The sequence below is a fragment of the Spinacia oleracea genome, chromosome 2, assembly GCF_020520425.1.
Source record: "Spinacia oleracea cultivar Varoflay chromosome 2, BTI_SOV_V1, whole genome shotgun sequence".
Taxonomy (NCBI): Eukaryota; Viridiplantae; Streptophyta; class Magnoliopsida; order Caryophyllales; family Amaranthaceae; genus Spinacia; species Spinacia oleracea.
The window spans coordinates 46,906,229-46,918,855 of NC_079488.1; the positions used below are offsets into that span (position 1 = coordinate 46,906,229).

Genomic DNA, 12,627 nt, shown 5'->3' on the forward strand with positions numbered 1-12,627 from the left:
GAGCAAAGCAGCAGCGCCCATTCATGGGCTGCGGGTTGCGTGTTGCACGACCAAGCACTCGTGGGCTGCGGGCTATGGGGCTGCGTGCTACAGGACCAAAGCCTTGTCCAGTTAGGATTGCTTGCTTGTCAGGTAATCGTGTTTTCCTAATTCTACTGAAATTAGATGTTTTAGTTAAATCTGAAATACTTAGTATTTGATTAAATGTAAATTCTAATGTTATTAATTAATTAGAATCCTTATGGATTTAGTTAATCGATTCCTAGTAGAATTCTAAGTCCTATATTTTCACCCTATAAATATGTGGTTCATGATCACAATTTATAATGCAATTCAATAGTATTCCAATACATTAAGTTCAAGAGAGAATTTAATATTTGCGTAACATTATTGTGAGTTTCCCGAGTGCACATAAAACCTTAGAGAATATTCTAGTTGTTTGAATCTAAGGCGGATCCGCATGTGCTGTGGACTATCTACCAAGGGGCGGCATTTGGAGTCCTATACTTGTTCTTGTTCTGTTCGGGAGCAGCTAGGGAAGGCACACATCACATTGTATGTATCCTAATTATGCTAATTGACTATGTGGCAATTAATTTGGATTGCTGGCCTTTATATGAGCTTTAAATTTTAATTAAATTTTTAAGTTTCCGGTTGGACTAGGAAATACAATTTTATGTTTAAAATTTGTAAAGCATGTAAATTTCTTGGTTTTAGTGGGAGCTTTTAGTCATTAAACTCTTGATTAGGTCTACATTCCTTTAAGGTTAAAACAACTCGATTAGAACTAATAAGGTTGAATAATTTGTAGATTATTGGAACCCTATGATTAGTTGCTGCAAATGTTTATGTGATGCATGCTTTTTTCTACTAACTTGCTATGTGGGTCATTCATTTATAAATAAATGGGTGAATGGTATATTGTAAATGTACTATTTTGCAGGTTATGGAAAGTGACTAGTATGGTCCAAATAGGATAGAAAATATGGTCTGTGTACCATTAATTTGAATGTAAAATTGGTCTAATGCACCAAAGTTTTTATTTTAAATATGGTTTGTGTACCATCAAATAGTTGTAATTAGTTTCAATTATAGCATATCCTATTTGAAGAAAATGGCGCCTCCCAGGGTGAAATTCAAGACGGAGTTTCCAATCCATTTTCAAACACGGAGTTTGAAGTTGAAGCTTCAAGATGAAGTCAGGCCATACTAGATCACATTTATATCTTATGCATGCTTTAAGTTATTTATTGCTTTAAATATGTCTTAATTATGCATGAGATTATGGCTTGATTATGTTGCATGATTAAGGATTTTAGTTCACTTAAAATCTAACCAACATAGTAAGAGCCTTAAGTTCCAAACTTTAAAAATTGAGTTAAAAGGTGCCATGCCAAAATAACACTTACTTGGATAACCTTTACATCAATCTAAGTAATAGTTTTCCGCCATAGCGAGGTGTTACTTGTTGATCCTAAAAGGGTAAGGTACACAAATAATTGTGAGTACATGTTAGTTTTGGTGAAACTCAACGATATAAGTAAGGAGTCCTTTTATGTCATGGAAAATGAGATAGGTTTACCTAATAAGTTCTTAGACGTACCTATCAACCAAGAGTAGTTTCTAGACTATTAGCAAAGGATTTGCTTACCTAAAATATTTTAGAATTGAGTCTAAATACATAATGTGCTTAATTCTTCAATGATTTAAGGATCTTGGATTCGTTTTATTCACACCTGTCGGAACACATAACTCGAATAAAAAGCTTAATATATATTGAATTATGCATGAATGCTAGAATTTAAGTTTATTAAGAGAAATTATGAATGATTATTTATTTGTTTATTCTTTTCAATTGTAGTTTTAACTATGGCAAGCAACAATTCATTCAACATCTGATCAATTCTCGAAAAGGAGCAGTTGAACGGGAAGAACTTCCTTGACTGGAAAAGGAACTTGCAAATAGTTCTTTTACAGGAAGAAAAGTAGTATATCCTGGAAGGGTCGATGCCCGAAGCCGCGGGCGACGGGGTCACTCAGGCAGCCCTCAATTGTTGGATTGATGCCAACAAGGATGTGAAATGTCTAATGCTTACAACCATGAGTGCAGATCTATAGAAAACGTTCATCAACTCAGATGCTTTCACAATCATCAGTAAGTTAAAGAACATGTTCCAAGATCTGGCTCGAGTCGAAAGATTCGAGACTCATTGGCAAATTCTTGACACCAAACTCAGGAAGGGCGAGCCCGTAAGTCCACATGTTCTCAAGATGATTGGATTAATTGAGAATATGAGTCGGCTGGATCAACAATTCTCTCAAGAAATGGCTGTAGACACCATCCTCCATTCTCTTAATAGAGGGTATGATCAGTTCAAGTTGAACTACAGCATGAATAGTCTGGACAAAACTCTCACTGAGCTTCACGGTATGCTGAAGACCGCTGAAAAGACGCTCAAAAGTGATAAGCAAGATGTGCTTATGGTGCGTGGGGGCAAGTTCAAGAAATCTGGCAAGAAGAGGAATTCTAAGAAAGGTGGCAAGAAGGCCAGCCCAACTAAGCAAGATGGCGGCACCAAGTCTGAAAAGAAGAAGGTGAGCCAACCCACTTCTGAATCTGAATGCTTCTACTATAAGAAAAAGGGGCATTGGAAGAGAGACTGCTTGAAGCTTAAGGAAGATCAGAAGAACGGAACGGTCGTTCCATCTTCAGGTATTTTCGTTTTAGACTGTATACTTGCAAATTCAACTTCTTGGGTATTAGATACAGGTTGTGGCTCACACTTATGTTCCAATTCACAGGGACTAAGAAGAAGTAGAAGGTTAAGCAAGGGTGAAGTCGACCTACGAGTGGGAAATGGAGCAAGGATTGCTGCATTAGCTGTAGGAACTTATTATTTTTCGTTGCCCTCTGGGCTAGCTAGTTTTGGAACTGGAAAAGTGTTTCCATGTTCCAAGTCTTACTAAAAACATCATTTTAGTTTCTTGCTTAGATGCTAAGGGATTTACCTTTTAATAAAAGACAATAGTTGCTCGTTTTATTTTAAAGAGATGTTTTATGGATCTGCTAGATTAGTCAATGGACTTTATTTACTAGATCACGACAAACAAGTTTATAACATAAATACCAAAAAGGCCAAAAATAATGATTCATATCTCATCTATCTGTGGCATTGTCGATTAGGCCATATTAACATGAAGCGCATAGAAAGACTTCAAAATGAAGGAATTCTAGAACCATTTGACTTAGAGGATTATGGTACATGCGAATCATGCTTACTTGGAAAAATGACAAAGCAACCTTTATCTAAAGTTGGAGAAAGAGAAACTGATCTGTTGGGTTTAATCCATAAAAATGTATGTGGACCAATGAGTTCAAATGCTAGAGGTGGTTTCAACTACTTTTTCACTTTCACTAATGACTTCAGTAGATATGGTTATGTCTACCTAATGAAGCATAAGTCTGAATCCTTTGACAAATTCAAGGAATTTCATAGTGAAGTAGAGAATCAGTTAGGCAAGAAGAAGATTAAAGCACTGCGGTCTGATAGAGGCGGTGAATATCTGAGCTATGAATTTGATGACCATCTGAAAGAATGTGGAATCTTGTCAGAATTTACTCCTCTTGGAACACCTCAATGGAACGGTGTGTCAAAACGGGGGAACAGGACCTTGCTGGACATGGTTCGATCAATGATAGGTCAGGCCGAACTTCCAATTGAATTTTGGGGACATGCACTAAACACAGCTGCACTCACACTAAATAGAGCTCCATCTAAAGTTGTCGAAAAGACTCTATATGAGTTATGGTTTGGAAAGCCTCCAAATGTGTCTTTTCTTAAGATTTGGGGTTGTGAAGCATACGTCAAACGATTAATTTCAGACAAACTTCAACCAAAATCTGACAAATGTATCCTTGTGGGCTACCCAAAGGAAACAAAGGGGTATTACTTCTACAATACATCAGAGAACAAGGTGTTTGTTGCTAGAGATGGTATCTTTTTGGAAAGAAATCACATTCCCAAAATGACAAGTGGGAGAAAAGTAGACCTCGAAGAAATTCGAGTCGAACAACAAACTCTAGAGAATGCTCAAGATAACATTCAGGTTGAAACTCGGAGATCTTTAGAAGTATCTGGTGAGAATCAAGAACTATCTAGAAATGTAACCCCGCGTAGATCGCAGAGATATAGGTCTCAACCGGAAAGATACTTAGGTATTTTGACGAACGAGAGCCATGAAGTTCTATTGCTGGAAAGCGAAAAACCTGCGACTTACAAACAAGCTATGACGAGCCCTAGCTCCAAGCAATGTCAAGAAGCCATGCAATCTGAATTAGACTCCATGTCTGAAAACCAAGTTTGGGATTTGGTCGATTTGCCAGATGGCTACCAAGCCATAGGAAGCAAATGGGTTTTCAAACTGAAAAAGGACAAGGATGGGAAACTTGAAGTTTTCAAAGCTAGATTGGTTGCAAAAGGTTACAGGCAAGTCCACGGTGTGGATTATGATGAAACCTTTTCACAAGTTGCAATGCTAAAGTGTATTCGGATAATGTTAGCAATGGTTGCATATTACGATTACGAAATATGGCAGATGGATGTCAAAACCGCTTTCTTAAATGGCGTTTTAACAGAAACTGTGTTTATGACATAGTCTGAGGGTTTTGAGGATCCAAAGAATGCTAAAAAGGTATGCAATCTTAAGAAATCCATTTACGGATTTAAGCAAGCATCGAGGAGCTGGAATATACATTTGGATGAAGCAGCTAGTGACTTTAGCTTCGTCAAGAACGCAGACGAATCTTGTGTATACAAGAAGGTCAGTGGGAGAAAAACGGATTTTCTAGTATTATATGTCGACGCCATATTACTTATCGGAAATGAAATTCCTATGTTGAACTCTATCAAGATTTGGCTTGGGAAATGTTTTTTGATGAAGGATCTAGGAGAAGCACAGTACATGCATACTGGGCTTTAAGATCTACAGAGATAGATCTAAAAAGATGATTGGACTTAGTCAAAGCACTTATATCAATAAGGTGCTTGAAAGGTTCAATATGGCAGACTCCAAGCGAGGCTACCTACCCATGTCTCATGGAATGACTCTAATCAAGACTCAGTGCCCAAAAACACTGGATGAGCGTAGACAAATGAGTGGGATTCCCTATACATCATTGATTGGTTCAATAATGTATGTTATGATATGTACACGCCCGGATGTTGCGTACGCACTCAGTGCTACGAGCAGATACCAGTCAGACCCAGGAGAGGCGCATTGGACTGCTGCCAAGAATATTCTAAAGTACATGAAAAGGCACAAATATGATTTCCTGGTATATGGTGGAGATGATTAATTAATTGTTAAGGCTATACGGACGCAAGTTTCCAAACCGACAAAGATGATTTCAGATCACATTTTGGGTTTGTCTTCTGCCTCAACGGAGGTGCAGTAAGCTGGAAAAGTGCTAAAAAGAGCACTATTGCGGATTTTCTACAACTGAAGCGGAGTACATTGATGCACATGAGGCAGAAAAGGAAGCTATTTAGTTAAGGAAGTTCATAGGTGAACTTGGTGTAGTCCCCTCCATTAAAGGACCAATAGCTCTATATTGTGACAATAACGGAGCTATTGCACAGGCAAAGGAGCCTAGACACCACCAGAGAGTCAAGCATGTACTTCGTAGATTTCACCTTCTACGAGAGTTCGTTGAAAGAAAAGAAGTCGAGATAAGCAAGATTGGAACTGACGACAATATCTGCAGCTATGGGAATCAAGCATATTGGAGAATGGCTTTGATGTCCTTAATTAAAAATTTAAAGTTTTAGAGTTTAATACTTTGTAAAACAATTTGGTTAACCATTCATATAAATGAATAGAATTCATTTTTCCATTTAATTTGTGGTTTATTAAATGATGAGTCCTTTCAATTTGACGATATAATCAAGATAGACTGTCAAGACCAGTCTTGTGACTAAGAAATGTCTATCAAGTGAACTTGAATGTCAAAAGTTGAAAATGGTCCCTGGTCGGAAGTTTTCTATAGTGGACGCATAGAAAACGCTAGACGACTAGAGTGCAAGATGACTAGTAGTTTTGTTTCTTAAACTATGTGGACATAGCAATGTCGCAATCATTTGCATAGATACTTACTTGAGAAGATTAGTATTGGACAGACCTTTCAAACTTTACTGTAAGAGATGAAAATATGTCATAAGTAAATTTCATTACATTATTAGACACTAATCCTCAATACCTGAGTAATTTGAGATTACTTGTTTGAGAACTGGTTACTTTGACGTTGTCAAGCGTCGCACCGTAAAAGGAGACTATAACGGCAACGCTCAGGTAATCACCTATCAAAACGAAGTCTAAACTCAAGATCACAAGATTGGGATTGTCCTCCCATAAATCGGGATGAGATGATGAAAGTTGTACAAGGCCACTCGGAGAGCTAGAAACTGAAAAATACATGGTCGTGCTCAGATGAATCATAGGCTATGATTATCTGTTTATTTGATCAGGTGAACTCTAAAACCGAGAAATACCTCTAGACATAATAAGGATGACTACTCTTACCTTATGTTCATGAGAAAGCATCAAGCGACAAAGGAATTAGGCAATGCACACTTGTCTCTAAGGACAAGTGGGAGACTGAAGGAAATAATTCCCTTGGTCCAAGTATGCATTCAATGCTAAGTCTAATAAATGCGGTTCAGTATTAATTGATTAAACAAGTTAATAATTCAGTGAGATCAAGTGAGTTGTATGCCTAGCTAGAGGTCGCTTCAGTTCAAGTGGAATTAATAATATTAATCCACAGCTTACTCTTGACTGAACCCGTAGGGTCACACAAATAGTACGTGAACGGATCAAGTATTTAAGTGAATATATTAATTAAATACTCTATTTATGAACATTCGGAAACGACGGATCTCGGTTCCAGTGGGAGCTGAAATCGTCAAGAGGCAAAATATAGAATGCTTTGGAAATGATGATATTGCCGGAAACGGAAATATGGATCATGACGGAAATATAAATACTATCCACGTTGTAGATGTTGCCGAAAACGGAAACATGGTACGTATCGGAAAATATTATCGGAAATAGAAATATTGCCGGAATCGGAATTATTACCGGAAACATAAATATTACCGGAATCGGAAATAAATTCCGGAATCGAAAATATTAAATATTTGTTCGAATCGGAAATAAATTCCGAAATCGAAAATATTAAATATTTATTCGAATCGGAAATGAATTTCGGAATCGGAAAAAAAATCGGAAGCGCGACGTCCGAACGATCGACGAACGAGCTTGCGAGACGCAAGGCCCAGCGCCAAGCAAGCCCGCGCGCGGAGCAGCGAGCATGAGCAGCGAGCATGGGCCGAGCAGCAGCGCCCAACGAGATGGGCCGCGTGCTACTTGCTCCCACGCCCAGTGCGCATGGGCCGAGCAAAGCAACAGCGCCCATTCATGGGTTGCGGGCTGCGTGTTGCACGACCAAGCACTCGTGGGCTGCGGGCTATGGGGTTGCGTGCTACACGACCAAAGCCTTGGCCGGTTAGGATTGCTTGCTTGTCAGGTAATCGTGTTTTCCTAATTCTAATAAAATTAGATGTTTAATTAAATCTGAAATACTTAGTATTTGATGAAACGTAAAATTATAATGTTATTAATTAATTAGAATCCTTATGGATTTAGTTAATCGATTCCTAGTAGAATTCTAACTCCTCTATTTTCACCCTATAAATGGTTCATGATCACAATTTATAATGCAATTCAATAGTATTCCAATACATTAAGTTCAAGAGAGAATTTAATATTTGCCTAACATTATTGTGAGTTTCCCGAGTGCACATAAAACCTTAGAGAATATTCTAGTTGCTTGAATCTAAGGCGGATCCGAACGTGTTGTGGACTATCTACCGAGGGGCGATATTTGGAGTCTTATACTTGTTCTTGTTCGGTTCGGGAGCATCTAGGGAAGGCACGCATCACATTGTATGTATCATAAATATGCTAATTGACTACGTGGCAATTAATTTGTATTCTTGGCTTTATGGTTTTTCGCATGAATTATATTGTTTATATTATTCATAACCTAACAGCATGATAGCGGTTTTGGCTATGGTCAAAGGCACGTCTCTATGAATCTTGGTACACTTCACTATTTCACCGGTTGGTATCACTATAGGTACTTCGATTGGTTCAGGTTCTTTCAAGCCTAACTTCTCTAAAATACCTTTTGATATAAACGAATAAGTTGCACCAGAATCAAATAGTACTTTAACTAAAGTGGAGTTAATAGAAAAAGTACCGGCTATGACGTCGCACAAGGTTTCAGCTTCCTGCCTAGTGATCACATTTAGCTTCCCTTAGGCAACTCCTTTGTTATAGCCACTCCCATTGACGTTTCCATTGGTGGTTCGGTTCCCATTCTGCTGATAATTTCCCCCAGGATTTTCGTTGCTTTGGCCATTGTTGTGGTTGCTGCCATTCTGTTAACCTTTTTGGTTCCCACCATTGTTTCAATTGTTTTCTCCATTCTGGTTTTGGCTATTCGGGTTGTTGTTCTGGCGGTTAACCTGGTTGGGTTTCCCATTCTTAGCCCAACACTCAAATTCTCTATGGCCTTGTTTCTCACAGAATCTACAAATGACTAGGTTTCCATCACAGTCCTTTCCGGGGTGATTGTTATGGCAACGTCTGCATTCATACACTCTTGTTCCATTCCCTGTAGACTGGTTCCTGTTACTATGGTTGTTGTGGAAGTTATTCTTGTTTCCACCATTGTTCCCCTTGAACTGGAAGTGATTAATCCCCTTGTTCTTCTTAAAAGTCCCTTGATTTTGTTGGCCACCACCCTAATTCTGGTTACCAACATCCTTTCTCTTTTCACCACTTCCATTCTTCCTTTGCTGTAGTCCATACAGATGGGCAGCTTTCCCATACAGAGTGTCGAGAGAGGTAAAAGTCTCTGCAGCAAGCATCAACTGCAAATCCATAGTCAATCCACTCTCGAACCTTTGAGCCCTAAGCTCCTCCGTTGCCACCACTTCAGGTACAAATCTAGACAGTTCTATGAACTTAGAGTAGTACTCAGTCACAGACATCCCTTCCATCCTTAGTTCGATGAACTCTTGGGCCTTCTTCTTTTTCAGGTAGGGTGGATAGAACTTGTTTCTTAAGGCAACCTTAAATGTTTCCCATCCAAAGTTAGGTGTAGCTCTCATGGTTTCTTTACACCTTTGCCACCACAGATCGGCCTCTCCCCTAAGGTAATAAACAACACTATTTACCCTAAGGTTCTCCGGACAATTCACATCTACTATAAGCTTATCAAACTCTCTTAGCCAGTTCTCAAGTACACTTGGGTCCAATTTCCCCTTGGTACAAATGAGGCTTACTTTGGGCCACTTTCTTAAACATTTCACCAGCAGGATCAAGCCCTTGGTTATTTCTATTTTATGTTATGTTCTGCACCACTTCAGCTAATTGCCTAACCACTTCGACAATCTCTCGGGTAGCAATATTTGGTCTCCTGAGTAAAATATAAGACTAATTTTAATGACTAGGTTGGTCATGACATTACTAAAGTATCCAATAAGTCAAAAACACAACACATAAGTCACACATAATTTCGAACATTAGGGGAAAGTGGCGCCACCCCTTGGCCAATTCCCGCTATTGTTCGTATCATGAATTCGAGTGGTAGGACATTTGACCACCATACAAGTAGGATTTCATTGAAGAAATAGTAGTAATTCCCTTTGCGACAACCACTTAATTTAAGCATATATACTTAGAACTTAAGGATCGATAACGAAAATAATTTAAATGCTTTTTATTGCTTCAATGGAAGAATAATACATCCTTTGTTTATTGTGCTACTATAATCCATAAATAATAGGAAGTCTAAACCATAAAAGAGTAGCTTTGCTACTTTATTGATTGCTAGAATGAAAAATAACTAAGATATTACATAAGTTTAAATGCTATTCTTCTAGCCAACCCCCCCCCCCCCCTACAGACTCGAGGAGAAGGCTTCTGCCCATTAGGATCATCAAAGTCTTCTTCGGGGTCAGAGTCATACTCCATATCTTCATTATTATTCTGTTGTGGATTGCTATTGACCTCTTCATTGTCTTACGACTCAACTTCAGTGTCACTAGAAATCTCAATTGTTGGTTCGGGAATAATGGGATTAGGATTTTCAATCTCAACAACGCCATCATCACTATCCTCATTAATATCTCCCTCCATATCCTCATTTGTGGGGTTCTCCATCACCTCAATATCATGCTCCATATGATAAACACTCTCTACCGTTCTACCATCCTCAAAGCATTGCTCTGCGAGCTCTATAATAGTAGTCATAACCTCCATGTCGTACTTCCATCTACCATCGGGAGTACCATACTTGAAGTAATTAGGAAAACCACTCTCATAATGCATATCATGGAAACGGTTCTTAAGCTCTATGTATGGGTTCTTATGAGGCAAGCAATGAATCACCATCTTAGCCATAACATCCTTATGCCTTAGATCATACAAATGCTTGGTCGAAGCGAAATAGTTGCATGCAAACTCAATTTTCTTCACATAGTTGTGTAGAGTCTCACAATCTAACTTCTCTAGAGTTCCTAGGCCGCTGAACTTTGAAATCAACATTTTCTCACCTGAAACACACAACTTAAAGTCTTACTAGCGCGTTCCCAACAATAAAACAGTTTCCCCCAAAGAATAGTTCACATAATTAATGCGCAATTACGTGCTTAATCATGACTTATGATGCAATTAATCACATAAGGCAAAATAAAACATGATTACACTTGAATACACGATGCACAATAAATACTTCACACATAACACTGAATTAAATGCACACTTAATTTAAATGCCCTTCTTAATCTACCCCTTCTCACTTGAAAAAGAATAATAATTTTCGAAATTAATTTAATAAATAACTTCAAATATAAGCGAAATTATAAATTCAAATCGAAAATTAAAATAACTAATCGAATAATTTAATTAACTTATTAGAATTTTCGGAAAATATCTAAATAAATAAATAACTAAAAGAAATAAATCATTCGGATTTTATTTTTTTTTAAATTTGGAAATTCCGAGAAAAGAGAAAAAAAATCGGAAATTCGAATATAATTCGAACGAATTTCGAATAAATTCCAAATTAAATAATAATAAAATTAAAATTCGAAATCTCAACTTAAATTCGAATAATCTTAAAATAATTGTCATTTGACTTTTCAAAATATTGAGTACTCAAAAATAACGTTTTGACTTTAGGAAAATGATTTTCGAAAATCCTAAAGTTCTGCAAATCGTAGTTTAAGGATTTACGACTTTGCACTATTAATTAATGCGAATCAGCTCTCAAACTAGAGCTCTGATACCACTTTGTAACACCCTAATAGTTCCTTGCTTTCTATAAAACATTTTCCAATTTAAAACAAAGGAATTACCAAGATATTACCGCCACCGTGATAACGGCTAAGACTATTTACCAGAATTACGCAGCGGAAATTAACTAACTATCAAATATAATAAATAGTTAATGGTCATAAAACAACTTGGAACCACTAAGGCCCAAAACCGAACATTAAATAGTTTAGGAAATCCATTAACCAAGGTTTAAATTCAAACTATAGTCATGACTAAATTAAAAGTAGAGTTTATAAAATACGAAAGTAGAAATAAGCTCTCAACCACGATTCCCATGATAACTTCTCCCACAAGTTATCTCTACAAACCTGTTTTATTAAAATCTACTCCCCATCAACACAATTGCAATGATGGATCATCATAGGGTCATTAAGGAGAAGGCCATGACCGAAAGACATAAAGCACGAAGTCAGCAAAAGTTGAGTATGAACAAGCTAGAATAACGTTCTATCCTAACATGCTTCACTCAACGACTAAATAATCCACATGCAAAAGCCATATAATAAACAAGTAAACATGGAGACAAGACTCGACACTTGACAGGACTCTTGACTCACAGTTTAATTAAGAAGTAGCTTCGAACGGGTAAAATAAAGTATCCTCGAAAGGAAAGAAAAGGGTGATGGGAGCCAACCATACACCAAATAATAATAAGTCGGACTCCTACCGACAATCGGGCCATACCGACAGGAATTCCAATCCATAGAAGCATAAAAAGAAGTATGAAACAACGTCTTGTATCATTCAAGGAGTACAAATTTTCTGGCAAGACTCCCCCCATTGTTCATACTCAAGGTATATACGTTCCAAGAGTTTTGAAGCTCATTCTGAGTTGCACTTTACGTTAATTAATATTTTATGTACAATGCGACTCAAAACTCAACAACAAAGCAAGCAATCAAACATTAATACTTCATTTTAATCCTTTAGGACTTGTGATCAAACATAGGACTCAAGTGATATTACTCCCATTGTTTCTTCTCAAAACACTGTTTGAGATAACCCGACATTGTCTATTAACAAGCGGGGTGTTCCCATAGCACGAATAATCCTTAGTTCAATTCACATAGACTCCCCTAACATATTCTACACTGTGGCAGAGTAAATAATGCATTGACGCATAAACACTCGGCTCAAAGTATGCTAGACATCCCGTAAAAT

General features: G+C 37.6%; 1 protein-coding gene across 1 annotated transcript in view; it reads right to left on the reverse strand.

Moving 5' to 3' along the window:
• The window catches only part of LOC110785021 (uncharacterized), an 85,517-nt gene extending 75,416 nt beyond the window's left edge, over window positions 1-10,101 (reverse strand). Inside the window, exon 1 of the mRNA XM_021989464.1 lies at window positions 10,036-10,101. Coding sequence (XP_021845156.1) covers window positions 10,036-10,101 — 66 coding nt within the window. The remainder of the gene's footprint in view (window positions 1-10,035) is intronic.
• Between the last annotated feature and the right edge of the window lie 2,526 nt (window positions 10,102-12,627).